The sequence below is a fragment of the Pseudoliparis swirei genome, chromosome 17 (genome assembly GCF_029220125.1).
Source record: "Pseudoliparis swirei isolate HS2019 ecotype Mariana Trench chromosome 17, NWPU_hadal_v1, whole genome shotgun sequence".
Taxonomy (NCBI): Eukaryota; Metazoa; Chordata; class Actinopteri; order Perciformes; family Liparidae; genus Pseudoliparis; species Pseudoliparis swirei.
Genome location: NC_079404.1, coordinates 9,436,833 through 9,448,811, shown reverse-complemented (window position 1 = coordinate 9,448,811; position 11,979 = coordinate 9,436,833). Strand labels below are relative to the sequence as shown.

Below are 11,979 nucleotides of genomic sequence, written 5' to 3'. Positions count from 1 at the left end.
CAAACTGACAAATCCCTATCCTGCAGTAGTAACCCCCCCCCCCCCCAACAAGAAAAAACATAAGGCTAGAATGCTCAGTCCAAGCGGCCAGAGTCAATCCTTAAAGGACATCACTATTGTTAATTTGAAGGCGAAACAGCCTCCCAGTTAAAAGCTTTCAAAGCCAAATGGACCTTATGAGAATTCTCCAATGAGGTGTGAGGAAAAGAGGGACAGGTTGAATAGCGCTCTATGTGCTGTGAAAGTGCGGGGTAATTGATAAAAACACATGGCATTTTCTTTCCTGAAAAGAAACGCTAAAGACGCCTGCAATTAGCTCAATAGATTTTCTGAAAGCTGTTCGTATTGAGTTTGGGTTTGCTCGTTTGAATTCAATGAGAACACACAGACTATTGTTAAACTAAGAAATATAATTTATTGCATACAAATTATATTTAGTGACAAGGTAAGAAGGCTAGACGTTTATTTACAATTGATTACTTGACAGAGATAAAATAAAGTCACTGAATCCATTTTGTTTTTCTTTTCTCATAAAAATGTCTGACTTCTTCAACAAAGGCTAAATATTTCTCTTTTATTGGAGCAAGGTAGAATCCAATCCAGCTCCAGCATAAATTATCCAGTGGTAAAGCCAAAGATCCAACAGATACTCGAGAATTCTGGACGAATGAACACTGTAGTCTCCAGCTAGCCAGTCTCTGGAACAAGATCTAAGGAAAGAAAAATAGTCCTGCAATGTTCAGGGATCCAAAGTTCTGAACTGGTTGTATTCAAGACCTGCAGGGCACGAGTTCATGGTATTAGTCACAACTTGTTTTGGAGCCATTTCCCGCACTTTATTTTCTTGTACCACATGGGCTTTTTTAACGGCAACTTTCTTAGTCCATGATCCAATCCTTCCGATCCAGATGAAGAATTCTTACACATACCACTGTAACCAAACATTTTAAACCACTTTAGGATACAAAATCAAAACCCTGTCAATGCCCTAATCTGAAAAAATAGAATTACTCTTCCCGGAAACAAAAGAAGTCAAAATTGCTTCGCTATTTTTTTGTACTTGCATAGCACTTACAAAGAGAAATGACAGCGCTTAAGCGTATGCACACACAGTACGTGCACGCCCACCTGCCCACTCATACACTCACACTCACGCACACAAACACACTCGTGTCTTCAGTTCATTCACAAAAAACAGTGACATGACTCACTGCTGTTGGAGAAGGGAGGGGGGGGGGGAGGATACTGCTTGTGTTTTGGTTTTTGTGGTTTCAATGATATGAACACTTATTTTGCTTTGAGGGAAGAAAAAAACCCTCAAAAACACATGGAGTTGAAAGATAAAAATATAAAAATTTCCATCTCACAATAACTAACAGAAACAATATTGACAATTGAAAAAGCTTGAGGACCCTGACCACAAAGCAGGCGGCTTAGTATAACGATTAACAATACGTTATAAAATTGAGAGAAGGGAGACATAATGAGTTACAGGGTGATGGATAGACAGATGGAAACATAGATAAGTGGTGGACAGAGAATAGATTGAAACATAATGTATTCGTGTTGAGGTCAATTTTATGGTCCCTCTCTGCCAAGTTGATTTAAGGAAAGGCTAATATACTCTGTAATATTCATCGCTGAACAAGGGAAACTGCCCTCAGTTACAGCGAAGCAAAATGCCAAAGAAATACATCATATTCACCTGGACATTTGACCGCTTCCAATCATATTTTACAGTTTACATTTTGTATTAAAAATAACAAATACACATGGTTTTGTTATTCACAACTGAGACATCCACGATGCACATAACTCCCATTTGGCCTGCTCTACTCGAGTTAAAAAATGAAAACAACACAGCGGCTCAGCAGCCTAAATAAGCACAGATGATCGAACAGGTTCTGCATGATCGTAACAGAACTGACAATGAAATTAAAAAAATCCACAACTATGGATAATAACTTAAAGAGCGTTCCCCAGAGGAAACTTTTAAGGAATGACCAGAAAGCTCTTCTGCAGTTTATTCTCAACAGATCGGAGGAGTGTGGCAGCGCGAGGGAGGAAAGGGAAACACCCCAGTGAGTTGGAATGATATGCCAAGGCTTTGAGGCATTTGTTGGTACAATATAAAGAGTCTGTCGGTTTAGATATCTGCAAATTCTTCAATACACTTCACAATTCAAACCCCTACCACTTTCTCAAACGGACCTCATGTAATTTATCCACAGTCCAAGCAGTTGGACGAGAAAGTCAAGCCTGATTCCGGGGTTACTCTGTGTGCGAGTGTGTATGATGGAGGGTGTCTATAGCCTGAGGAGGTTTTAGACAGGTTGGTGCGGCCTGTCGATCACTGCACACACAGAATGACAATGGAGAAAACAAAAGCCCCTGCCATGAGGTGAGATGGTGATCATGCTCTTTCATGCCCCAACTGAAACATGGCTAATCCCGTGTTAGCATTTGTCTGTTTGCGTTATTGTGCGTGCTTTATTTGTTTGTCTCAAAGCTTCTGTTATCTAGATACAAAAATAGCATCATTTTCAATCTTTGAAAAAGACAGTCAACACCACATGACTTTGCACCCATTTTACGCTTTCGTACCCTCAAATTGTTTTCACATCTTGTAGATGCAACATTGCTTTGGAGGATTCAGGCAGAATCAGATCATCAGTTATCATAGGAATGGGTTGACGGTGGGCATGTAGCTACAGTGGCTGATCAGGGGTCAGTGAAAAGGAAGATGAGGCAGAGGTAATACAGTGCATGTGAAGGACCCAAAACGCTCTGTGGGCTTATGGTTTGTGCATATTTATCAGCAGGTATTCTTATTTTCATCACGGTGGAGAAAAGAAAAAAAGTCTGGCTCGCTCTCTTGGTCCTTGACCAATCAACAATCCCCATCTGTTGTCATGACAACTAGCACCTCACTTTTGCCCATTTCTTCCAGCGCAGTCGCCAGAGAGACCAGGTCTGCGTCAGCTTGGTGACACGCTTCCCATAAGTCCAGCAGAACACCTGTGGGGCTAGGCTTTGTTGCAAAGTAGTTCAAGTACCTGAGGGAAAGAAATACAAGATGTAAGAAGAGAAAAGGAAGCTCTCCATTATTGATTATAGAAATTTTTAGGTCATTAATATAGTATGTGACAGATATACAGGACTGTCTCAGAAAATTAGAATATTGTGATGAAGTTCTTTATTTTCTGTAATGCAATTAAAAAAACAAAAATGTCATGCATTCTGGATTCATTACAAATCAACTGAAATATTGCAAGCCTTTTATTCTGATTTATTGCTGATTATGGCTTACAGCTTAAGAAAACTCAAATATCCTATCTCTAAATATTAGAATATCATGAAAAAGTATACTAGTAGGGTATTAAACAAATCACTTGAATTGTCTAATTAACTCGAAACACCTGCAAGGGTTTCCTGAGCCTTGACAAACACTCAGCTGTTATAAATCTTTTTTTTTTACTTGGTCTGAGGAAATATTAAAATTTTATGAGATAGGATTTTAGAGTTTTCTTAAGCTGTAAACCATAATCAGCAATATAAAAAAAAATAAAAGGCTTGCAATATTTCAGTTGATTTGTAATGAATCCAGAATGCATGACATTTTTGTTTTTTTAATTGCATTACAGAAAATAAAGAACTTTATCACAATATTCTAATTTTCTGAGACAGTCCTGTAGCTGTAACCACTTTATTTTGGCAGTCCGAAATTAATGTAACGCAACGGGGGGGGGGGGGGGGGGGTGCTAAGCAATTAAATATCTCTCTTGTTCTGCCTGTTTTGTGATATACATGCCTACAAGGTGCCCAATATTGCTAGACTCAAATAATATCGGCATTATAATTATTCTAACTATGAGGATTGCCTATTTTTTGGTGCCCTCTCAGGACTTGGTGCCCTACGCACAGCGCGTAGTGCGCGTTATGGGAGCGGCGGCGCTGATGACAAGGATATGACCCAATGTTTTACCCAGTTAGCTGTCTATGTAAAAAAAAAAAAAAAAGAAGTAACTCCTCACAGACAGAGAATAGCTTCATGCCTTCTTATACACAAATCTGAGTTATCGCTTGACAGTAGGGACGAGGAACCCGAGCATCAACACTGGACTCGAGCATGACCAAGCTGCCTTCCACACATACATGTGAGGCCGATCTGACCTGTCAAAGCCCAGACTGCGTGCCAGGAGCCTCCAGTCACATCCTCGAGCACTGGGTGCATCCAAACTGGCACAGATCTTCTGGCGGATGGAGTCAGGCAAGCGAAAGGCAAAGGGTCCCACTTGAGAGGAAGGCAGGTAGGTGCCTTCTGACGGGAGGGGTGAGTGCGGAGGTAAAGTCTGGATTGAAAGAGAAGGTGGGAAGCATTGAGACCAACCTCTACATTTTGTTCGTGGGAAAACTCTGTGGCTTTCATGCAATTTGTAACTACGTTTGCATTTTGTAAGTCATGAGCATTACCTCCTGAATATCGGTATGAAGCTGGAATATCTGTCCCTCCCCTTCCACCTGTCGCACACAGATTTTACAGGTGAGCTGTGACACAGCCAGGCCTCCTCTCTCTAGGCTGAAGGTGCAGTGCAGGGGTCTCTGACTGCCGCTCCAGATGTGATAGAACGGGATCTCCTGTTAACGTTGGCAAATGTTAAAAAAAGGAAAGCTGAAAAAAAATATTATTATTATTACAAGTTATTTTGTCATGAGCAGCGGAATCAGGAAAGATCTAGAAGACAGTTTCCATTTGAGGAAAGCGCAGTATGCTTTATGTTGTTTCCACCAACTGGGTCTAGTTGCAAGCAGACAATTTATTTCCAAAGCGAACTGTCCATAAATTAGGACCACTATAAGATTTCTCCATTTTTTTAATTTCCAGACGCCGTTCAGACTGCAATCTCGTTGCAGCCGCGAATGCAGCAGAGAGCTTGTTTACAGCAGAAGTGACTAGTCGACTAGCTGTGCTTGTTAGGAAGCACTTTCACCTAGAAGTCAGTTCATCAATAGTGTTATGGATCTACATGATTCAAGCTGCTGCTGACTTGTGCTCTGTAGGCATGAACTGCATATCAACAGGCTGTGAGCGAGTGTCGGCTGCTTTTTTAGTGTCTGACCTGATACTTTGCCAGAAGTTTGCTTCTCCAGTGAGTGTGAGGAATGTCGTGGATGGACAGGCGCAGGTTGTGATAACTGTCTTTGAAAAACAGAGGCTTGGGATCCTCCAGCAACACTCCTCCTAGACTCCTCTCCAAGTCCAGCACCTCCTGCAGAGAGGCAGAGAGAAGAAGGGCTTCGGAACATATTGACGTCATCAAATTCATGATGGCTTCATCAGTCTCGCACATTTCAAACCGTGCTTTTAAAAATGCTTAATAAAAATGCCTTGTGTGTTTTCTAAGTTGGGGTCTCCAAGTGGAAATGTGTGAGAGTTAACAGTCTGAAAGCTGTTTGAACCGTAGCAGCCAGATATCATGGAATGTGGTGCGAAAGAATTGCACACAGCACGCTCATGTTTACTACCACGACTGGTGTGTGAACACTTTAGACCAGGGGTGCTCAATACGTCGATCGCGATCGACCGGTCGATCGCGGCGACCTGCCAGTCGATCGCGGCGACCTGCCAGTCGATCGCGGCGTAGTATTGGTAGATCGCATGACATAAACAAAAATTGGCCCGCCCCCCTGTCACTTTCTCTATAGCGCCACATTACAGCAGAAGCATGTCATTTCTGTCTCTACGTGCGCGCGGCAGGTGAGCACACTTACTAGCACCCCCCCCCCCCCCCTCGTCGGTCGATCGCCTTGACTTGGTCACATAATAAGTAGCTCGCATGCTGAAAAAGTGTGAGCACCCCTGCTTTAGACATAAGGGACTGAGAGAGGGAAATTATCTAACATCAACGTGTCGACATTTCTCTAGATGAAGCGATCACTTGAGCTTTACTAGAGGGTTGTTTATTGTGCTCTACTACTTATAGCTGTGGGTTCGAGAGGGTAAGAGAGATGCAATGTAATGCCATCATTTAATTTGGACGAATAGGGTGGTCCTTTTGTTTTAATTGTAATTTTGTGAATATTTGAAAAAGATTGTTAAATGTTGTTTACGAAACAAACAAAGCTCTATTTCAGCTGTACATTACAACTAAAGCTGACATGATGGATGCATTTTATTTTGGAAATATTTTAATTTGTTTGCAGCTTAAAATATAATACCAGCATAGGATTTATTGATACCCAATACGTAACAAAAAATGTAAAGTAACATGAACAACTAGAACGGGCACTCGGTAGAGCGCATACCTTTGCATATCACAAGATTGGGCATTGAATTATGAACATTTTGGCATTAGCATCATCTCACTCTTCCGGTAAGCTTTGGTTGCCAGCTCAACAGCGAGCATGACTTCTTCTTCTCTCCCTCCCGCTCCCTCTTGCTCAGTGTGTCTCATGTATAGTTATCCCCCTGCCTCCCTTAATGATAACGATACATGCAACAAGTGTAGTTTATTTGCTAGGTTGGAGGCAGGTCTAAGTGGGTTAGATGCACGGCTCCGCGCTATCGAAGCTCAGACAGCTATGCTAGTTAGCCCGCCCTCTCCCGTAGTCGGCGCGGAGCTACAGACAGCTGTTAGCTGTGCCCGGCGGTAACCGTGCAGCCGGATGGTTGGGTAACTGTTCGCAGGAGTCGAAAGTCTACACAGAAGCCCGCTGTGCACCAACCACTTCACGTTTCGAACCAGTTTTCCCTGCTCAGCGACACACCCGCTGAGGAACACACCCTGGTTATCGGGAGCTCTATAGTCAGGAACGTGAAAATAGCGAAGCCACGGACCAGAGTCGTGTGCCTCCCGGGGCCAGAGCGGGCGACGTGGAGTCTTGTTTGAAGCTGCTGGCTAAGGATAAGCGGAGATACAGTCAGATTGTAATACACGCCGGTGGTAATGACGCCCGAGCCCGCCGCACGGAACTCACTAAAATTAATGTGGAATCGGTGTGCTTATGCCAAGACGTTGTCGGACACCGTAATTTTCTCTGGCCCTCTCCCAAATTTGCAGACAGACGAATTGTATAGCCGAATGTCGTCTTTCAACCGCTGGCTGTCGAGGTGGTGCCCAGCGAATAATGTGGGCTACGAGACAACTGGAAGACTTTCTGGGAAAACCTGATCTGATGAGGAGAGACGGCATTCATCCCACGTTGGACGGAGCGTCTCATTTCTGCGAATATGACCAAGTTGATCACCGGACTTAATCTATGACAACCCAGGGTTCAGATCAGGAACCGGGAGCAGAGTTGTAGTTTAACACCCTTCTCTGCTCTTCCATTCGAGCAGTTACCCACCCTTGACTTTAGAGTAGAGACTGTGTCTGTCCCACGGCCACTTCAATTAAATAAATCAAAAGTAAGCAGAAGAGGAGTCGTACACAATAACCTTATACAAGTTAACACAATTATTTCAGCAGTGCAACAAAATAGGTCTATTAAATGTGGTCTCCTAAATATTCGATCTCTGTCATCTAAAGCTGTGTTACTGAATGATTTAATATCAGATAATCACATTGATTTATGTTGCCTAACTGAAACCTGGCTGAGCCATGAAGAATATGTCTGCCTGAATGAATCGACTCCTCCAAGTCATATTAATACTCACATTCCTCGAGGCACCGGTCGAGGAGGTGGAGTAGCAGCCATCTTTGAATCGAGCCTATTAATTAATCCTCAACCAAAATTACACTACACCTCATTTGAAAGCCTTGTTCTTAGTCTTTCACATCCAACCTGGAAAACACTACGGCCAATTCGATTTGTGATTCTGTACCGGCCACCAGGTCCATATTCAGAGTTTATATCTGAATTCTCAGAATTTATATCAAGTTTGGTTCTTAAAACCGATAAAGTTATTATTGTTGGAGATTTTAATATCCATGTGGATGTTGATAATGATTGCCTTAGTGCTGCATTCATCTCCTTGTTGGACTCGATTGGCTTCTGTCAGAGAGTACAGAAACCCACTCACAGCTTTGGCCACACGCTTGATCTTGTTCTTACTTATGGCGTTGACATTGAGCATTTGAACGTCTTCCCACAGAATCCTCTTCTGTCAGACCACAACCTCATAACTTTTGAATTTATACTACCGGAGTGTACTCCGTTAGTCAAAAGTTTCTACACTAGATGTCTAACTGATAGTGCTGTAGCTAAATTTAAAGAAGCGATTCCTTCTGTATTTGATTCGATACCACGTCTCAATATAACAGAGGACTCCTGGTCTAACTTTAGTCCGTCCCAGATTGATCATCTTGTTGACAGTGCCATAGGCTCTCTGAGAATGACACTGGACTCGATAGGCCCTCTGAAGAAGAAGACAGTGAGGAAGAGGAGGTTTGCTCCCTGGTATAACCCTCAGACCCGCAAACTGAAGCAAACGTCACGAAAGCTTGAACGCATATGGCGTTCAACTAATCTCGAAGAATCCCGCTTAGTTTGGCGAGATAGTCTTAAAACATATAAGAAGGCCCTCCGTAATGCCAGAGCAGCCTATTACTCATCAATAATAGAAAAATATAACAACCCCAGGTTTCTCTTCAGCACTGTAGCCAGGCTGACAGAGAGTCACAGCTCTGTGGAGCCGAGCATTCCTATAAACCTTAGTGGTAATGACTTTATGAACTTCTTTAATGAAAAGATTTTAACTATTAGGGACAAGATTAATAATCTCTTGCCCATAACCAGTGCCAATCTGTTCTCAAGTGGAATGGCCTTGGAAACCGCTGTATGCCCTGGTGTATATTTGGAGGATTTTCTCCTATCAACCGTGACCAATTATTTTCAACGGTTTCTACTTGAACACGTCTACCTGTCTCTTGGACCCCATCCCGACGAGGCTGCTTAAAGACGTTTTGCCTTTAATTGGCGGCTCTCTATTAGATATTATCAATGTGTCTCTGCTAACAGGCCACGTACCACACTCCTTCAAGGTGGCTGTTATTAAACCTCTCCTGAAGAAGCCCACTCTGGATCCAGAGGTATTGGCTAACTACAGACCGATCTCTAACCTCCCGTTCCTCTCCAAGATCCTTGAGAAAGTGGTCGCAAATCAGTTGTGCGACTTTCTACATCATAATAGTTTATTTGAGAAATTTCAATCAGGATTTAGAAAACACCACAGCACCGAGACGGCACTGGTGAAAATTACAAATGACCTCTTAATGGCAGCAGATAAAGGACTCCTCTCTGTCCTGGTCTTGTTAGACCTTAGTGCTGCATTCGACACCATTGACCATGACATCCTGTTACAGAGACTGGAGCAGTCGATTGGCATTTCAGGCACGGCACTAATTTGGTTTAAATCCTATTTATCAGATCGATCTCAGTTTGTATTTGTAAACGATGACGCCTCGATAACCACCAACGTTAATCACGGAGTTCCACAAGGTTCTGTGCTTGGACCAATTTTATTTACCTTATACATGCTTCCTTTGGGCAATATTATCAGGAAACACTCCATAAACTTTCATTGTTATGCAGATGACACTCAACTATATTTATCGATAAAACCAGAGGAGAGCAACCAACTCTGTAAAATTCAAGCATGTCTTAAAGACATAAAACATGGATGACCTGCAACTTCTTGATGTTAAACTCAGACAAAACCAAGTAATTTTAATCGGCCCTGAGCACCTCAGAGATCAATTATCTGGTGATGTGGATTCTGTAGACGGCATTGCCCTGGCATCCAACACCACTGTAAAGAATCTTGGCGTTATCTTTGATCGGGACTTGTCCTTTAACTCCCACGTAAAGCAAATCTCAAGGACTGCATTCTTTCATCTACGTAATATTTCAAAAATCAGGCACATCTTGTCTCAAAAGATGCAGAAAATTGGTTCACGTTCGTTACTTGAGACTGGATTACTGCAACTCCTTATTAGCAGGCTGCTCTAATAAATCTCTTAGGTCCCTCCAGTTGATCCAGAATGCTGCAGCTCGTGTTCTCACTAAAACTAAGAAAAGAGATCACATCACTCCTGCACTAGCTGCTCTGCACTGGCTCCCAGTAAAATCAAGAATCACTTTTAAAATTCTTCTCTTAACCTACAAAGCCTTGATTGGTGATGCTCCATCATATCTTAAGGAGCTTGTCGTACCATATTGCCCCACTAGAGAGCTACGCTCACTAAATGCGGGACTACTTGTAGTTCCTAGAGTCTTAAAAAGTAGAATGGGAGCCAGAGCCTTTAGTTATCAAGCTCCTCTTTATGGAACCAGCTTCCAATTTCAGTCCGGGAGGCAGACACAGTCACCTCGTTTAAGAGTAGACTTAAGACCTTCCTCTTTGACAGAGCTTATAGTTAGGGCTGAATCAGGTTTGCCCTGGTCCAGCCCCTTGATATGCTGCTATAGGCTTATAGCTGCCGGGGACGTTTTAGGATGCACTGAGTACCTATCTCCTCTTTTTCTCTCCTTAAGGATGAATTTTCATCTCTCAATCACACGTTACTAACTCTGCTTTCTCCCGGAAGTCCTTTTGACTTTACGTCTCATGGGGTCATCGGACCCTATGAGACGGCATAGATCCTATCTGCCTGATGGATCGTCTGGGTCGTGGAATTCCTGCTCATGACTACGCCACTGTCCTGTTGAGACTCCGCCCACTCCTCCTCCCCACCGCCATCTGCCTGATGGATCGTGGAGGTCTCCATCGTGGAATATGCCTACTATGAACTATTCATACACTCTGTCATATTCATTGAATGTATTTTAACTCTAAATCTGTCCTTCTGTACACATTACATCTATTGCATCTGTCCATCCTAGGAGAGGGATCCTCCTCTGTTGCTCTCCTCCAGGTTTCTTCCCTTTTTTTCCCCCTGAAGGGTTATTTGGGAGTTTTTCCTGGTCCGATGTGAGGTTTTGGGGCAGGGATGTCTATGTGTACAGATTGTAAAGCACTCCGAGACAAATTTGTAATTTGTGAAATTGGGCTATACAAATAAACTGAATTGAATTGAATTGAATTGGATAAAAATTGACCGTGCTATGGTAAAAAGAAGATTTTGACCTTTTCATGACCTTGACCTTTGACCCGATTGATCCCAAAATCGAATCAAATGGTCCCCGGATAATAATCAATCATCCCACCAAATTTCATGCGATTCGGTTTAATACTTTTTGTGTTATGCGATTAACACGCATACAAATAAATAAATAAACTAGAACGGGCACTCGGTAGAGCGCATACCTTCGCATATCACAAGATTGGGCATTGAATTATGAACATTTTGGCATTAGTTGCATGCCAATTGGATATAAATTGACCGTGCTATGGTAAAAAGAAGATTTTGACCTTTTCATGACCTTGACCTTTGACCCGATTGATCCCAAAATCGAATCAAATGGTCCCCGGATAATAATCAATCATCCCACCAAATTTCATGCGATTCGGTTTAATACTTTTTGTGTTATGCGATTAACACGCATACAAATAAATAAATAAACTAGAACGGGCACTCGGTAGAGCGCATACCTTCGCATATCACAAGATTGGGCATTGAATTATGAACATTTTGGCATTAGTTGCATGCCAATTGGATATAAATTGACCGTGCTATGGTAAAAAGAAGATTTTGACCTTTTCATGACCTTGACCTTTGACCCGATTGATCCCAAAGTCTAATCAAATGGTCCCCGGATAATAACCAATCATCCCACCAAATTTCATGCGATTCAATAAGATGTTGACCTTTTTCATGACCTTGACCTTGACCTTTGACCCGATCGATCCCAAAGTCTAATCAAATGTTCCCCGGATAACCAATCATCCCACCAAATTTCATGCGATTCGGTTTACAACTTTTTTTGTTACGCGAATAACACGCATACAAATAAATAAATAAACTAGAACGGGCACTCGGTAGAGCGCATACCTTCGCATATCACAAGATTGGGCATTGAATTATGAACATTTTGGCA

The 11,979-nt window shown here is 42.4% G+C and overlaps 1 protein-coding gene across 1 annotated transcript in view; it reads right to left on the bottom strand.

Annotated features, from left to right (window-relative positions):
• Nucleotides 1-390: 390 nt before the first annotated feature.
• unc5b (unc-5 netrin receptor B) overlaps nt 391-11,979 on the bottom strand; it is a 52,650-nt gene continuing 41,061 nt past the window's right edge. Inside the window, exons 14-17 of the mRNA XM_056435537.1 lie at nt 5,121-5,270; nt 4,474-4,638; nt 4,174-4,352; nt 391-3,056 (exon numbers count right to left, since the gene is read on the bottom strand). Coding sequence (XP_056291512.1) covers nt 2,891-3,056; nt 4,174-4,352; nt 4,474-4,638; nt 5,121-5,270 — 660 coding nt within the window. The 3' untranslated portion in view covers nt 391-2,890. The remainder of the gene's footprint in view (nt 3,057-4,173; nt 4,353-4,473; nt 4,639-5,120; nt 5,271-11,979) is intronic.